Here is a 16,116-nt window from a genome sequence, read left to right as displayed (position 1 = left end):
ATGAAATGGCAAGGTTGTATGGTAGGTGTACGTTTAACTTTTAAGAAATGGCTGAGTTATTTCCCAAAGAGATTATACGTTGTAGCTTCCCACCAACAGAGTGTGGGAATCCCAGTTATTCCTCAGGGCATCCAGTTACTCCCCAGGTCTGTGCATCCTCTCCTGCTCACCAAACCAGATGCTCTTCCCTGCCAACCACTATGGTGACTTGATGTGTCCCAAGATGTGGGCACCCAGAAGAAGGGGCTGAGTCTAGATGACTCTGTGCAGTGCTTACTCCGCTAGACTTTAATATTAAAGACAGTTGACGAGGACTCATGCAGCTCCATGGTACAAGATCATATCCCCTGTCTGCCCAAGAAGTCTCACACAAATTGTGATCATTCAGTGGTCACCCAGTTGCGGTGCTTCTGAGAACACTCTTTCAGAAACAGTGTGGGCCCTACTCTATGACAAGGCAATTATCTGGGCTCCAGGGCAGACTTTGTGGCCCCAAAGAGGCATGCGTGCTATGTCTGTCGCCTCTGCCTCATGCAGACTGTCAAAGCTTCTGCAGTGGTTGGGCAACCCTGTCAATCTGACCAGAGCCTGTGGACCGCCTCTTGGGGTCAGGGCCACCCAGAGTTGCATCCCATCATCGTCTCAAGGAGGAAGAGTTTTGTAACAGCAGTTCCTGCCCTGGAGAGCTGGTGAGAACTTCTCCTTATCAAAGGAAGCAGTGAGGTGGGGGGGGGGGGGGGGTTAGGGAATGGAGGGAGTGAGCGGCAAAGCTGGAGCTCCTGGAGCAGTCAAGGCAATAGAATCACCCCTGCCCTAAAGGACAGCAGTCCCTTCCTGGAGGTTAGACTTGCTCAGATACTTTTATTAGGGCAGGTTCTTTTTTTATTGGCTGTGTTGGGTCTTCGTTGCTGCACACGGGCTTTCTCTAGTTGCAGCAAGTGGGGGCTACTCTTCACTGCGGTGTGTGGGCTTCTCATTGCAGTGGTTTCTCTTGTTGCAGAGCACGGGCTCTAGGCACACAGGTTTCAGTAGTTGTGGCACATGGGCTCCATAGTTGTGGCACACGGGCTTAGTTGCTCCGCGGCATGTGATATCTTCCTGGGGCAGGGATCGAACCGTGTCCCCTGCATTGGCAGGCAGATTCTTACCCACTGCGCCACCTAGGAAGTCCTATTAGGGCAGGTTCTTATTGCAGCAGAAGACATATTCTAGTAGGAGCTCCAGCATGGAGTTGAGACGTGCCTGAGGAACCAATGGGGGAGAGGGAATCTAGTGGAAACCTGTGTTCTAAGAGGAAGCAAAGTGCTCCTGAATGAGAACTCAGGAGGAAATCAGGGGCCAGGAATGGGGGAGCTTGACCTTCTCCGCTTTATGAAAGAGATGGAAGGGCAATGCTGAAGACCAGTCCCTAGTTCAATACTGTCCCCACAAAGTCCAGTGGAGAGCACGGAAGCTCCACAAAGTTATTGGGAAGCTCTTCAGACCCTGAGGACTCTCTGGCAGAAAGTTCCACAAGGGTCACCATAGACCATCCCAGAGCACGGCACTGTGAGGGCACCCGTTCCCCAGCAGCAAGTCCAGGGCACATGTCTAGCCCAGCAGTACCAGAGGAGCACCTGGGGGACACCTCTGACAGACTCTCTCAAATTCCTGGGGAGCATTCTACAGGGAGGTGAGCCCTGTGGAGCACACAGGATCTAAGCCAGTGCCATCTGGGTTCTCGCCATTGACCTGACTTCATTTGTACTCACAGGCTGGGGGTGCCCCAGGAAATCTGAGCGACACAATTATTTCTTTAAATTAGATGTCACTCAGAGGCATCAATGTACATCCGTTTCCCCACTTTCTCAATTCATTCAGTGCTCAACAGAGTGATATCAAACACCTAGGGTATGCCAAACACTGTGTGTGATTGGTTCGGGGAGACAAAGATTTCATATATATATATAATCCTTGCTTTCAAGAACCTCACAGTAAGGAGGAGGAAGCAGCCAAACTGAAGATTATAAATCCCCGAAATTGATGCCATTGTAGAGGTAAGCCTGGGGACGCAGAGGAGCACAGAGAGGAGCGGCAGTGCATGGAGGTGACGACCGGGCTGAACTGGAAGGGGGAAAGAGCTGGCCAGCCCGAGAGGGTGGGGACGAGGAAAAGGGAAATGCGTGCTGAGGCCCAAGGGGAACCAGAACAGCTCTGGAGGGCGGGGGGGGGGGGGGGGGGGGAACTGCAGGTCATTCCCTGTGGCCAGAGTTAAGGATTCAAGAGGGCATGACCTGAAAGAAGGCTGGAGAAGCACACGAGGTCAGACGCAGGGGCACCAGGCCCCCAGATCAGGAATTTGACTCTGTCTGAAGGCAATGGGAGTCTTTGAAGGGTTGTAAGAGGAAAAGAGGGTGATCAAATTCACATTTTTTTTTTTGGCCGCGGAGCTTGTGGGATCTTAGTTCCTCAACCAGGGATCAAACCCAGGCCCATGGCAGTGAAAGCACCGAGTCTTAACCACTGGACCATCAGGGAAGTCCCTCAAGTTCACATTTTAGGAAGATGGTTCTGGTAGAGCGTGGAGGATGGATTGAGGAGGAAAGACTTCAGGCAGAGAGCATTTAGGAAAATAGTGGTCTGGTAGTGGTGGTAGTAGCAGCTGCAGCAACCAGCAGTGCCAAGCACCATTCTAACTGCTTTGTAAATATAGACTCATTGAATCCATATGACAGTCCTATGGGGTGCGTGCTCTCATTATCCCCATTTTACAGATGATGAAACTGAGACCAGTGAGATGAAATGACTTGCCCGAGGTCTACAACCGCTGACATTGCTGGGATCCTAACTCACACAGTCCAGCTCTGAAATCCACAGCCATGCCATGCGAATACAGTAGTTTAGGCTAGAGAAGATAAATTAGGGCCCAGTGTCATCAGTGAAGACGGTGAGGAAGAGATAATCAAGAGAGATGTTGGGAAGATAGCCTCCGTGGAGAGGAAGAGCGAGGCGAGCGTGAGGGGCACGCCTGTTTCCAGGTTAGGGAGGAGGGGCACCCGTGTCAGGGAATTCCGTGAGACCGGTTTTCTACACGTTGAGTTTGCAGCATCTGTGGGACCTCAGGAGAGATTTCAGGAAGTGATTGCATGTAAGAATTTGAGCTTAGAGAGAAGTTTAGAAGAGAAGCTGGGAACTACAGGTGTGAGAGACACTGGCACATACTGGCTGGGGGCTGAAGCCAAGGAGGCAGGTGGACTGGTCTAGGGCGAGCAGGTAGAGAAGAGAACAGAGGCAGACTCCAAAGAACATCCATATTTAAGGAATAGATTGAGAAATAAAGCAACAAATAAGAGGTTCTTGGAGAAGTAAGATAAGAATGGAGTCGGTGGGGTTAAATGGTACAGAGATCAAATAAGATAAGGCTTGAACAGTATCCATTTCAGCGTAAGTAAAGTTAAGAAGCATACAGCAGACTGGGAGAAAATATTTTAGCATAATTTACAAGTATGAGGCAGTATGAGAAGGTAGGGTAAGAGGCCCTTTTATAAACTGATAATAGGAGAACACACTGGAACAGTCTTTTTGAAGGGCAATGAGTAGTGTTTATCAACATTTAAACATGAACAATTATGACCCAGCAAAATTATACTTAAGCTACTGAAACACTCATACAAGTTCCCAAAGACCGGTATCCAAAGATGCTCATGGTGAGACCCTAAATATTCATCTATAAGGTAATTATCAAATAAATCATTTTACATCCTTGCTGTGGACCATTATGCCATCATTGAAAAGAGTAAGATGGATCTATATGTACCGATGTGAAATGGGTACATGGTACACTGTTAAAGTGCAGAACAATATAACTAGTTAAATACTATTTTATTAAAGAAGGAAAACATGTTAGTACGTGCATGGGAGAAGTCTGGAAAAATGTTCACAAGATACAGGTGAACAGAGGGATGGAAGGGAATCAAATTTTACTTCGTATGTTTTTTATCACCTGTATTCTTTACAGTATGCACAGTTTATTTTTATAATATTAAAACAGCTTTATTTAAGAAGAGAGCTCACTGGTTTTAGCAACCCTAGGTCACTGGGAACCTTGGCAAAGACTGTTTCCACAGCGCAATGGGAAGGAAGCTGGTTGCAGTGGGTTGAGCCGTGAACAAGAAGTTGGCGAAGTGGAAACAGCAACGGCTCATTGTTTTTTCAAGAAGTTTGCCTGTGACATGGAGTGCCCAGGGGGAGTGGTAGCTAAAGGGGTCCTAGACAGAGGGAGGGAGAGAAAGACATTCAGGGAAAGAGGTGGTTGAGCAGCAGAGGCAGCAAGACCCTCAAGGACGTGAGAGGCAGTGGGTCCCACGTCAAGGTGCAGGAATTCACCAGAAAGAGGAGGAAGGATACTTCTCACGCTGCCCCAGAAGGAAGGAAGAAAGTGTGCACACAAATTCAGGCACACGTGTCAGCTGGAGGTTGAGGTTGCCTGCATTTCCCTTGCAAAGAAGGAGGTGTAGGTTGAAAACGAGACAGAGGTGGACTAGGTAAACCTCCACCTTCAGACTGGAAGCCTCTTGCAGGAGCCATTAGACAAGAATGTGTGAAAATTCCCAGCACTCATTACAGAATTGCCAGGAGTAGGCTTAGCCTGCAGAGTCCCAGGACAGACCTCGTTGTTCCTCTGTGGCAACACCTCCCCTGGTGGGCCTCCTGGGTTTCCCCCTCAGCAGCCCTGGGTCAGAAGTTTCCACATAAAGGCTGCTTCACTTTTTTCCTGTCCAACAGCCCTGACAGCTACCAAGCCCTGAGTCACAGCGGAGGCATCCGTGGCCACTCTACTAACACAGCAGCCGTAGCAGCAACAGCAGGTAAGTGAGCAGCTGGGTCTTAGCGCTGCTAGGGACATATTTCCGGTAGAAGGAACTTGGAAACTTCACTCTCCTCCCGTGAGTCCCCTGAGAACTGAGGTGATGAATTGCAGAAATAAAATAAGTCTTAACCAAGACAGAAAGGTACAAGTGAACTTTCTACGGTAATGGAAATGTCCTGTATCTGCACTGTCCAATATGGTAGCCACTAGTCACATGTGGCTATTGAGCACTTGAAATGAGGAACTAAATTTTTTTTAATTAATTTAAATTTAAGTAGCCACTTGTGGCTACTCTCCTCATTTTCCAGGGGACCACATGGAGACACAGATAGAAATGACTTGTCCAAGCTCACGCTGACCAAGAACAGCAGAACCAGGACTGGATGCTGGTTCTGTACTCACCCCACCATCCGTAGGCCTGCAGTGGGCTCAGTGGAAATGAAATCAATCTAATGAAAATCAAGAAGTAGGCTGGTTGGGAAATGTCAAATCTGGACTGTCCTTTCTACACCCAGTTGTCTGGGACGGAGAGGTACTTACTGGAGCTCAGAAACCATTGCAGTGGACAGAATAGCAGATTTGAGGTCAGGTAAAAAAAAAAATGTCTCAAAAACTGCTTAAAACTCAGTTCATCTGCGTCACTCTAGGTAAGTTGCCTAACTTGAGTCTTAATTTCCTCATTCAGAAAGTGCACACTTCATGGGGTTGTTGTGAAGATTAAATCATACAGATTCTGAAAAGCACTTTTCCTGGAAGCTAGGCCTAGCAGGCACTCAACATTAGAGCTAATGTGACTGTTGTTCTTCAGGTTAAAGCAAATTAAGATGTACCTGGAAGTCTGCCTGGAAAGCTGACCCACTACTTTCTCTTGCTTGGGGATGTAGTGGGAGAGATCCCGTGCTATGATTATTATTACTATTTCAGTAATAATAATCATAACAATAAATGCTAACATCGTGCTTTATATGTGTCAAGTGTTTCACAGGTAATCCCTGACTTCATCCTCAGCACATTCCAACGAGTTAGGTTCTATCACTGGCCTCATTTTACAGAAGAGTAAACTGAGACTCAGAAATGAAAAGTCACTGGCCCAGAGTTGCTAGGCTAGCAGAATTCTTAACTGCTGTTCTCATGGCCTCTCTTCGTGGGCTCTGTCTGGGTTTAGCATCACCTGGCCAGGGGTCACTGCGTTCTCCAGCTTGGAAAACAGAAAGGTGACAAAGAATGTTTGCTAAAACTCAAAGGTTCTTTCCTAGGGCTAGGCAGCTGAGATGAGTTTGCCACAGGATTTGGACACTCTGTGGGTCCTGGGATGTGTGGAGCCAGGTGCATCACTGGGGTTGGGGTTTGGGGGGGAGCAGTCACTGCTCTGCCTAGATTTATCCTTTCAATTGTTATCAGTAGCAAATGTGACAAAATATATTCTTGGTGTCACTCAACACTGTTTTCAAAAATGTATTTGAATGTGGGTGGGATTTTAACTTTTACCAAATGGCTTTCTTTCCAAATTAGGTGCTCTTGGTTCCAAGCGTAGTAGCTACTACAGATCCAATTCCAAGTGGACAAGCTAAGAGAAACAGCAATGCTCTAGGAGAGGAGTAGGGTTAGAGCAGATGTTTGGGGAGGGAGGTGAAAGACCAGGAGAGGTGGAAAGGGGCCCCCATTTGGGGGTGGGAGTTCTCAAAGGGGTATGGCGTGGAGAAGGCGTCCGCAAGGTTTTAAGGATGCCTGGGGCAGATGGGGTGGAGACAAGAGGCATTAAGTCCGGAGAAGAAAGCCACCAAATGCTCCAGAAGCTAAAGTTCCGTTTCTGTTGCCTTAAAGAGCTGTTCCCCTTTGAGATGGGAAAGATGTTTAAGAGCAGTAGTGCTGCTGCGTTATAAGCACAGGAAGCCCAAGACAGCTGGAGTGTGGGGAGAGTCAGACAGGGCCGCTGATGGTGCCAGGGGCTGCTGAGCTCAGAGCAAAGATAAGAGAAATCTGTGCAGTCCTGGGCCAACTGCTTCCTTTGGGTGGGCCTCATCTTCCTCATCTGTGAAATGGAAAGACTGGCTAGAAAACCCCTTCCCAATATGAATTCTGCCAGTTCATAAAATGACTACTGATTATCAAAGAGCTGACCTGGGAATGAATTATTCAAGCTATCAAAAGCATCCCGCACCCTCAAGGGGCTCCACCCCCACATTGAGCAACCTAATCCACCACTCACTTCCTCCCCTGTGTTCTCACCACCGCCGCCCTTTCACTCAGGCACATCTGCCCTCCTGGAGGTGTCCCACAGGTGACAAGCCCAGAATTCTGGTAAGTCTTGGAACATCCACCCCTCCCACCTTCCAGAGTGTCTCTGTTCTCTGTACCCCTCGACACCCAGCCTCCATTTACCCCCTCCATCTATCCCCACACTCCTCAGCCTCTCCATTCTCTCTTTATGCCTCCCTATCCCCAAAGGGAGCTTCTGCCCCTCTTCCTTGCACCTCTCTCCAACAAGCACCTGGGGCAACTCGCTGCCCACCCCCTTCTCTTCCTGATCCAGCTGGCTCTCCCTGCCTTGACTAGGATTCGGTCTGAGGAAGAGCCAGATACTAGTGGGGACCTCCTCCCCTACATTAAATGCAAATATTTGTGGATTATATTTCTAGAGAGGAAGAACACTGGAACTGTATTCCAATAACCTTGAATTTGTTGTTGTATTATTGTGTTGTTGTTGTTAAAAAGATTGCCTTATATATTTGGGCTCTTGTAAATGTAGCGCTTTCATGAAGTAAATTAGAATTATCCTTTCCATGGAGCTTCTGATCTACCATAAGGGGCTGGCAGTTCTGCTCAATGAGGGAATCTCCTGCTTGGTTACCGAGAACATAACTGGGTGGTCAACCAGTTCAAGGGCATTTGGTGTATTATTCTTGTAAGGGCTGTTTCTCTCGTTCTGGGCCTAAGGAATAGCAAAGAAAGCAATGCACAAAACCTCAAACACTGGGAGTGAACTAGAGCCAGGTAAACCTCATGTTATCTCAATAACTTAGCTTACAACTATATTTGTTACCTGAGCTGTGATTTTTTTTTTGTAAGAAGCAGATCTGTGGATTGAAAATAGCACATGAAACCATTCACACCTAGTTGGAATCCTGGCTGCAGCACTGAGAGGCTCTGTGACCACAGGCTGGTTTCTGAGTCTTGCTGTGCCTGTCTGTTTGTAACTGCCGAGCGAGACCATGTACCTCTGAGGCACAAAGCAGATTTCAGACGTGTATCTCCCTTCCCTTAGTTTCTCCCTTTAACTGTCAAAACATCTTCGCCACAGATTGGTCATTAAAAAACAAACAAATAACAACAAAACATTCCCCTCCCCCACCTTCCAGGGGCTGGAGGTCATTTCTCTGGCATGGTTCCCATTTCTGAGTTCTCTACTTTCTGTCCTGATTGCATGGTCTCCCTCTGGACCCTGAAGCTGAGCCCTCATGTCTGAGAGTGGGAGCTCGCCCATACACCTCCAGCCCAGCTCCGGCACAGCCAAGCACTGGGTTATCCAGAATGAGGACTTGTCTGTGAAACATGCTTGGCTGTTGCTGCTGCTTCTGAGAGGTAGTTTCTTCGGCTGCCCCAGCTCTGCCTTCTCGCAGCCAATGCTCGTAAATGTGGGATTCTTCTCTCTAAGGGTATAAGCTCTCTGCACCCATCATGATCTGTATCCACTCTCAAAGGCGGGTCCTCTCTTAGGCCATGTGTTCCCTTAAGAGCATCTCTGATCATCTGTTCCCAGAAGTGACCACCTTGTGGCTCCGTTAGACATTACCCTGGACTTCTGAGCAAACTTGCTCTTGACCTTGGGACTGCAGAGTCAGTGATTTCTCGCAGGTTTTGCCAGCAACACTGGCTGAGCCAGCTGTACTATCCACCTCTCTCACTACCATCCCTGCCTCCTGGCCAGACAGGGCCCCATCCTTATCATCACATCGTTTAGGTTCACAGCCTGATCTAGTCTGCTCTATCTGTGGTCTCCATGTGCTGAGAAGGCAATTTATCTGGTCCCCATCACTTAGGGGAGAAATACCTTCTTAGGAAGGTGAAGGCTAAGAATTCTATCACTCTAGGGGAAAGGGCCATTGTGTTTCCAGCCTCCCTAATCTCATTCAGCTTTTTTCTTTGCTATGTATGATTGATAGTAACAGTTTCCGCTGCTAAGGAGAAAAGCTTCCTAGGACTTTTGTTGTTGTTGTTGTTGTTGATGTTGATGATGATGTTTCAATATTTGTGTTTCCTTTGCAAGCCTATATGCCTTTGATTAATCTTTTTTAATTGAGATGTAATTCACATACCCTAAAAGTCACGCTATACATATATATACAATGGAATACTACTCAGTCATAACAAAGGACAAAATAATGTCATTTGCAGCAACATGGATGGACCTAGAAATTATCATACTAAGTGAAGTAAGTCAGACAGAGAAAGATAAATATCACATGATATCACTTATATGTGCAATCTAAAAAAACGATACAAATGAACCTATTTAAAAAAACAGAAAGAGGCTTCCTAGGTGGCACAGTGGTTAAGAATCCGCCTGCCAATGCAGAGGTCACGGGTTTGATCCTAGCTCCAGGAAGATCCCACATGCCACGGAGCAACTAAGCCCGTGTGCCAAAAAAAAAAAAAACAGAAAGAGACTCACAGACGTTGAAAACAAACTTATGGTTACCAAAGGGGAAATGGAGGGAGGGGGTGGATTAGAAGTTTGAGATTAACAGATACGCACTACTGTGTGTAGAATGGATAAACAAGGGGGACCTACTGCATAGCACAGGGGACTACATTCAGTGTCTTGGGATAACCTATAATGGAAAAGAATCTGAAGGAGAATGTATGTGTATGTGTAACTGAGTCACTTTGCTGTGTACCTGAAACTAACACAACATTGTAAATCAACTATACTTCAATTAAAAAAAAATTTAGAAAAAAAAGTCACACATTTACAGTATACAATTCAGTGGGCTTTTGTATACAGACGGTCCCCAATTTACAATGGTTCAACTTAAAATTTTTCAACTTTACGATGGTACAAAAGTTTCTAGCCTCAGCTGGAAACTGTACTTCAAATTTTGAGAGTTTGATCTTTTCCCAGGCTAGCAACGTACAATGAGATTCTCTCACAATGCTGGGCCACGGTCATGCAATCATGAGGGTGAACAACCGATAACACTTACAACCGTTCTTTACCCGTACAACCATTCTGTCTTTCACTTTCAGTATAGTATTCAATAAATTACTTGAGCTATTCCACACTTTATTATAAAATAGGCTTTGTGTTAGATGATTTTGCACAAACTCTAGGCTAATGTAAGTGTTCTGAGCACGTGTAAGGTAGGCTAGGCTATGCTAGGATGTTCAGCATGTTAGCTGTATTAAATGCATTTTCAATTTAGGATTTTTTCAACTTATGATAGGTTTACTGGGACATTACCCCACAGTAAGTTGAGGAAGACCTATATTCACAAAATTACATGATCATTGCCACTGTCTAATTCCAGAGCACTTTCCTCACCCCAAAAAGAAACCCTGTACTCATTAACACTCCCCCTGCCCCTGGCACCCATTCATCTACTTTTTGTCTCTACCACTTTGCCTATTCTGGACATTTCACACATGTGGAGTCATACAGTATAAAGTCTTTTGTATCTGGCTTTTTCACTTAGAATCATGTTTTCCAGATTCATCCATGTTGTAGCCTATATCAGTACTTCATTACTTTTTATGATTGAATAATATTCCTTTGCATGGGTACACCACGATTTCTTTATCCATTTATCAGTTGATGGACATTGGGGTTACTTCCACTTTTTGGCTGCATGCTGCTAAGAATATTGACGTACAAGTTTTTGTGAGGATGTATGTTTTCAGTTCTCTTGGGTGTACTAGGGGTGGAGTCACTGAGTCGTAGGGTACCTCTATATTTAGCTTTCTTAACAAGGGCCAAACTGTTTTCCAAAACAACTGCACCATTCTGCATTCCCACCAGCAATGTATGAGGGGTTCAATTTCTCCACATCCTCATCACCATCATTATAGTCCTTTTTTTTATTACAATCATGCTAGTGAGTATGAGGTAATTCCTGAGCATTTTTACTTTATGTTCTTCACTTTAACACTGGGTTCCATGTTGAGGTAGGCTACAGACTCGCACAGATAGGGTCACAGGATGGCCACATCTTGTTATAAAGAAATGTCATGGGACTTCCCTGGTGGTGCAGTGGTTAAAAATCCGCCTGCCAATGCAGGAGACACGGGTTCGAGCCCTGGTCCGGGAAGATCCCACGTGCTGCGGAGCAGCTAAGCCCGTGCGCCACAACTACTGACCCTGTGTTCTAGAGCCCGCAAGCCACAACCACTGAGCCCACGTGTTACAACTACTGAAGCCCACACCTAGAGCCCATGTTCCACAACAAGAGAAGCCACTGCACTGAGAAGCCTGCGCACTGCAACAAAGAGTAGCCCCCACTCACCACAACTAGAGAATGCCTGCATGCAGCAATGCAGACCTCATGCAGCCAATAAATGAATAAATAAAAATTTATTCAAAAAAAAGAAAGAAAGAAATGACATGATGGTGATATGTTTTGTGGTTCAAAAGGAAGCTAATTCAGTAGCTGGTCACTTTACTTCCTCTTTGAAAACTGTGATAATATTTCAGGGTGGCTACAGCTTCACCCAAAAGCAGGCTCTCTGTTACCCTCCTAACAAGGACAGAGCCCACAGAGGTTAGCTAGGGGGTGCTGCAGAGTCAGGTTTGGAAGAAGGCACCTGCTAGCAGGACAGGAAGCGCCCCCACCAGAACTGGGAAGCCACCAAAACAAGGGTCATGTGTCTCCACCTGCCTTCCCTGCTTCCTGCTGCCTCTCCTGCTTATGCTGGGAACAAACTGCCTTTCTCTGTTCACCCCTGCGTGGCAGCATACGCCTGCTCAGAGCTCCCAATATAATCTGTTACATTTCCACCCAAGTGGAGAGTCGGTCAGCCACCTGCTTATGATTTTTAATATATTTTTTCAAACCATGCAAGTATTCCCAGAGCAGACCCCCCACATCTCAGAAGAAAAACACTTGGCTGTACTAATGGAGTCAACTTTCTCGTAGCTCGAGCATCCTGAAACTCCATGCTACTGTCACTCAGACTGTTTTTCCAGAACACTTCTTTTAAAATAACTTTCAGAAAGTTGGACAAAAGGATTCATCTCTCAGCTTTATAGTCAAGCCTTGATCTTTTTCTAGGGATCTAACACACTTGATTGCCTGCTTAATCCCCCAGATTGAGAACTGGATGCTATCTCATGTTTCTGACATTAAAATCATCCTCAATAGTCAGAGATGCCCACCACTGAGGATCCAAGACAACATGTTCTGCAGGGATTATCCAAGGAGAAGTTTCAGCAATGGTTTGGGTGATAGCAATGTCATGGAAGGTGATAAGAACCTCCATCTCTCTGATGTTGAAGGGAATTAGACACTTTTTGTGAAATGCACCATTTTTACTAAATTTGTCTCCAAAACCTTAGCACTGAGGCCATTCTTTGCAGTGACAGTTATTTCCATGTAACGTACAAGTTAACACAAAGAATCCTACCTAAGTTTGTGAGCAGAGGGGCTAGAATCTGGGGAGATTTTATTGTGCAGTAATCCTCATTTCTCTTCTCTAGGCTGGAAATTAAGTTTACTTCAAATATGGAAACATATAACTTTAGCTGGGATTATGATGAAGATTTTGCTAATTACAGTTACAACACTGACCTGCCCTTTATTATACCAGACTCTGCCCCATGCCGGCCAGAATCTCTGGATATCAACAAGTATGCCGTGGTCATCATCTATGCCCTGGTCTTCCTGCTAAGCCTCCTGGGAAACTCCCTGGTGATGCTGGTCATCTTATACAGCCGGGTTGGCCGCTCTGTCACCGATGTCTACCTGCTGAACCTGGCCATGGCTGACCTGCTCTTTGCCCTGACCTTGCCTATCTGGGCCGCCTCCAAGGCAAAGGGCTGGATCTTTGGCACATCCCTGTGCAAGATGGCCTCACTCCTGAAGGAAGTCAACTTCTACAGTGGTATTCTACTGCTGGCCTGCATCAGCATGGACCGTTACCTGGCCATTGTCCATGCCACACGCACGCTGACCCAGAAACGGCACTGGGTCAAGTTCATATGTTTAGGCATCTGGGTCCTGTCCTTGATCCTGGCCCTGCCCATCTTCCTCTTCCGCAGGGCCATCTACCCGCCCTATTCCAGCCCAGTCTGCTATGAGGACATGGGTGCCAATACAACGAAATGGCGGATAGTAATGCGGGTCCTGCCCCAGACCTTTGGCTTCCTAGTGCCCCTGTTGGTCATGCTGTTCTGCTACGGACTCACCCTGCGCACGCTGTTTGCGGCCCACATGGGGCAGAAGCACAGGGCCATGCGGGTCATCTTCGCTGTCGTGCTCGTCTTCCTGCTCTGCTGGCTGCCCTACAACCTGGTCCTGGTCACAGACACCCTCATGAGGCTCCAGGTGATCGCGGAGACCTGTGAGCGCCGCAATGACATTGGTCGGGCCCTGGATGCCACCGAGATCCTGGGCTTCCTCCACAGCTGCCTCAACCCTCTCATCTACGTCTTCATTGGCCAGAAGTTTCGCCACGGCCTCCTCAGGATCATGGCCATCCATGGCCTGGTCAGCAAGGAGTTCTTGGTCAAGGACGGCAGGCCGTCCTTTGTTGGCTCCTCTTCAGGGAACACTTCTACTACCCTCTGAGACCCCACGCAGGGCTCCTCCCTTCCCTACAGCATCTGCCCCAAGCCTCATGTCCTCTGGCTGCTCACACCCCATGTCAAGGCAGCCCCCCACCGTGGTAACAGGAAGTTGCAGAGGCCACGTCCTTACTAGGCTCCCGTCGTGTGGATTAGAAAGCCTGCCCTGGCCCCCACCTCCTACCGCAATTACTGTGTCAACTGCTAGAGCTTGGTCTATCCTACCACTGAGCCCACAGCCCTCTGTCTTCTGAAGATATTCTTTTAAGAGATTACAAGAAGTTCCCACCATTGGAAGCCATTAGTGTCAAACACCATTGGTGCTTCCTCAGCTCTCCCTTTCCTTGTCTGCTAACGAAGTCCACCTCCCTAGAGAGAGGCTGAAAATGACAGATACTCCCTTTCTAAGATTCCCTTAAGCCAGCAGTAGCCATATCATTTGGCTCTGATTAATAAGACTTAAAGGCAATAGTGTGCTGGTAAATCACTTTCCTGGGGGAAAAGTCTTGATTTGTAGCATTTACCATGTTCTGTGGTGTAAATAAATGCTCCCACCATGGCCAATTTCAAGGGTGGTGATGTTTAGCAACGAGCTCACAAAATCTAGAAACTGTAATGATCTGCTTTCACAAGCACATACAAACTGGCTTCAGTGCCTCGTTGCTTAAGAGGAAGTCTACTGGGTCCAAGAGACCCTTAGGAAGAAGTATTCCTGGTGGGGGGGGGAGGGGGGAGGAAGGGAGGGAGAGAGAGAGAAAGAGAGAAACATATCCTTGGTTCCTGCTTTTGAATATGGTTATAGGATATGCTGTGTGGTGCTGAGGCATCCCTTTGTGACAATAAGACAAAAAGTGTGGCCAACACACTCGGGCTGATGGAGCCAAATGATGAAAAGAACCTGAGAATAAAGAGCCCAGAATAAAACTAGGCATAAATAGTCAAATGATTTTCAACAAGGGTGCCAAGTCTATGCAATCGGGAAAGAATGGTCTTTCAACAAATTGCGCTCGGAAAATTAGATCCACATGCACAGAATGAAAGTGGACCCTCAGCTTACACCATTTACAAAAATTAACTCAAAACAGATCAAAGACCTAAAATTAGAGCTAAAACTATAAAAACTCTTAGAAGAAAACATAGTGGGAAAGCTTCATGTCATTGGATTTGGCAATGACTTCTTGGATATGACATCAAAATCACAGGTAACAAAACAGAAAGTAGTTTAATTGGACTGCATCAAAGTTTAAAACTTCTGTGCATCAAAGGACACTATCAACAGAGTAAAAAGGCAAATCACAGAAGGGAGAAAATATTTGACATCATATATCCTATAAGGGGTTAATATCCTTATAAAGAATTCCTACAACTCAACAGCAAAAAACAAACACGCAAACCACCTAATTCAAAAATGGGCAAAGGAATTAGAGAATAGACATTTCTCCAGAGTACATAAACAAATAGCCCCTCACTGATAATTAGGAAAATGTAAATCAAAACCACAATAACGTACCATTTCACACATATTAGGATGACAATTATTTAAAAAAAAAGAATGAAAGAAAGAAGAAAAGAACAAGCATTGGCAAAGATATGGAGAAACTGCAACCCCTGTGCACTGTTGGTGGGTATGTAACATGGTATAGCCACTGTGGAAAACAGTGTGACAATTCATAAAAAAACTAAACATAGAATTACCATATGATCCAGCAATTCTACTTGTAGGTGTATATCCAAAAGAACTGAAAGCAGAGACTCAGACAGATATTTGTACACTAATGTTCATAGCAGCATTATTTACAATAGCCAAAAGGTGAAAACCACCCAAATGTCCAGCAGCAGATGAATGGTTATTACACTTACAGTGGAATATCATTCAGTCTTAAAAAGGAATAAAATTCTAATATACGCCACAACATGGATGAACCTTGAAAACATGCTAAGTGAAGTAAGTCAGATGAAAATATTATATGAATCCACTTATATGAAGTACCTAGAATAGTGACATTCATAGAGACAGAAAGTAAAATAGTGTTTACCGGGGGCTGGGGGAAATGGGACGTTATGGTTTAATGGGCACGGAATTCAGTTTGGGATGAAAAAGTTCTGGAGGTGGACAGTGGTGATAATTGTACAGCAATGTGAACGTACTTGATGCCACTAAACGGCACACTTTAAAATGGGTAAAATGCTAAGTTTTATGTGATGTATATTTTACCACAATTGAAAACAAAAAACCTAGTTCCAAAAAAGCAAACGTGAACCACTGGAACCAGCTACCTGTAACATCTTAAGTGAGATAATTAAATGTCTTTTTTTGTATAAACTACTTTTGTTGGATATTTCATTACTTTGCAACAAAAAGCATCCAAAGTGCTACAGAGGTCTGGCAAAGGTGAGCAGAGGCCCTGAATGAGAGTCTCTACAATAAATAAATCCCTCCGCCGTTTATCGGGGACAGGGAGAGAAGGTCTAAATCAAGATGGAGGCTGGT

The 16,116-nt window shown here is 45.9% G+C and overlaps 1 protein-coding gene across 3 annotated transcripts; it reads left to right on the top strand.

Annotated features, from left to right (window-relative positions):
• The first annotated feature begins 511 nt into the window (after positions 1–511).
• Positions 512–15,916, top strand: LOC130858534 (C-X-C chemokine receptor type 2-like). Of its 3 annotated transcripts, XM_057745149.1 has the most exons (4): positions 1,986–2,036; positions 4,765–4,847; positions 7,100–7,150; positions 12,540–15,916. In XM_057745149.1, the coding sequence occupies exon 4, from the start codon at positions 12,565–12,567 to the stop codon at positions 13,627–13,629; it is 1,065 nt and encodes a 354-aa protein (XP_057601132.1). In that variant the 5' UTR covers positions 1,986–2,036; positions 4,765–4,847; positions 7,100–7,150; positions 12,540–12,564; the 3' UTR covers positions 13,630–15,916. The 3 variants fall into 3 exon arrangements, with proteins under 3 accessions (XP_057601131.1, XP_057601133.1, XP_057601132.1); XM_057745148.1 differs by lacking the exons at positions 1,986–2,036; positions 7,100–7,150 and adding an exon at positions 512–689 and having other exon boundaries at positions 12,650–15,916; XM_057745150.1 differs by lacking the exons at positions 1,986–2,036; positions 7,100–7,150 and adding an exon at positions 659–689.
• The last annotated feature ends 200 nt before the right edge of the window (positions 15,917–16,116 follow it).

This window comes from Hippopotamus amphibius, chromosome 8 (assembly GCF_030028045.1).
Source record: "Hippopotamus amphibius kiboko isolate mHipAmp2 chromosome 8, mHipAmp2.hap2, whole genome shotgun sequence".
Lineage (NCBI taxonomy): Eukaryota > Metazoa > Chordata > Mammalia > Artiodactyla > Hippopotamidae > Hippopotamus > Hippopotamus amphibius.
The sequence above is the reverse complement of the archived record's forward strand: the minus strand, read 5'-3'. Positions and strand labels throughout refer to the sequence as shown.

Excerpts from the sequence above, each read along its gene's own strand:
- LOC130858534 (XM_057745148.1), top strand. The coding sequence starts at position 532 with ATGCAGACTGTCAAAGCTTCTGCAGTGGTTGGGCAACCCTGTCAATCT. Across the intron at positions 690-4,764 it reads GTTCCTGCCCTGGAGAGCTG|CCCTGACAGCTACCAAGCCC; the intron begins GTGAGAACTTCT and ends CCTGTCCAACAG. Across the intron at positions 4,848-12,649 it reads AGCCGTAGCAGCAACAGCAG|ACTCTGCCCCATGCCGGCCA; the intron begins GTAAGTGAGCAG and ends TTATTATACCAG.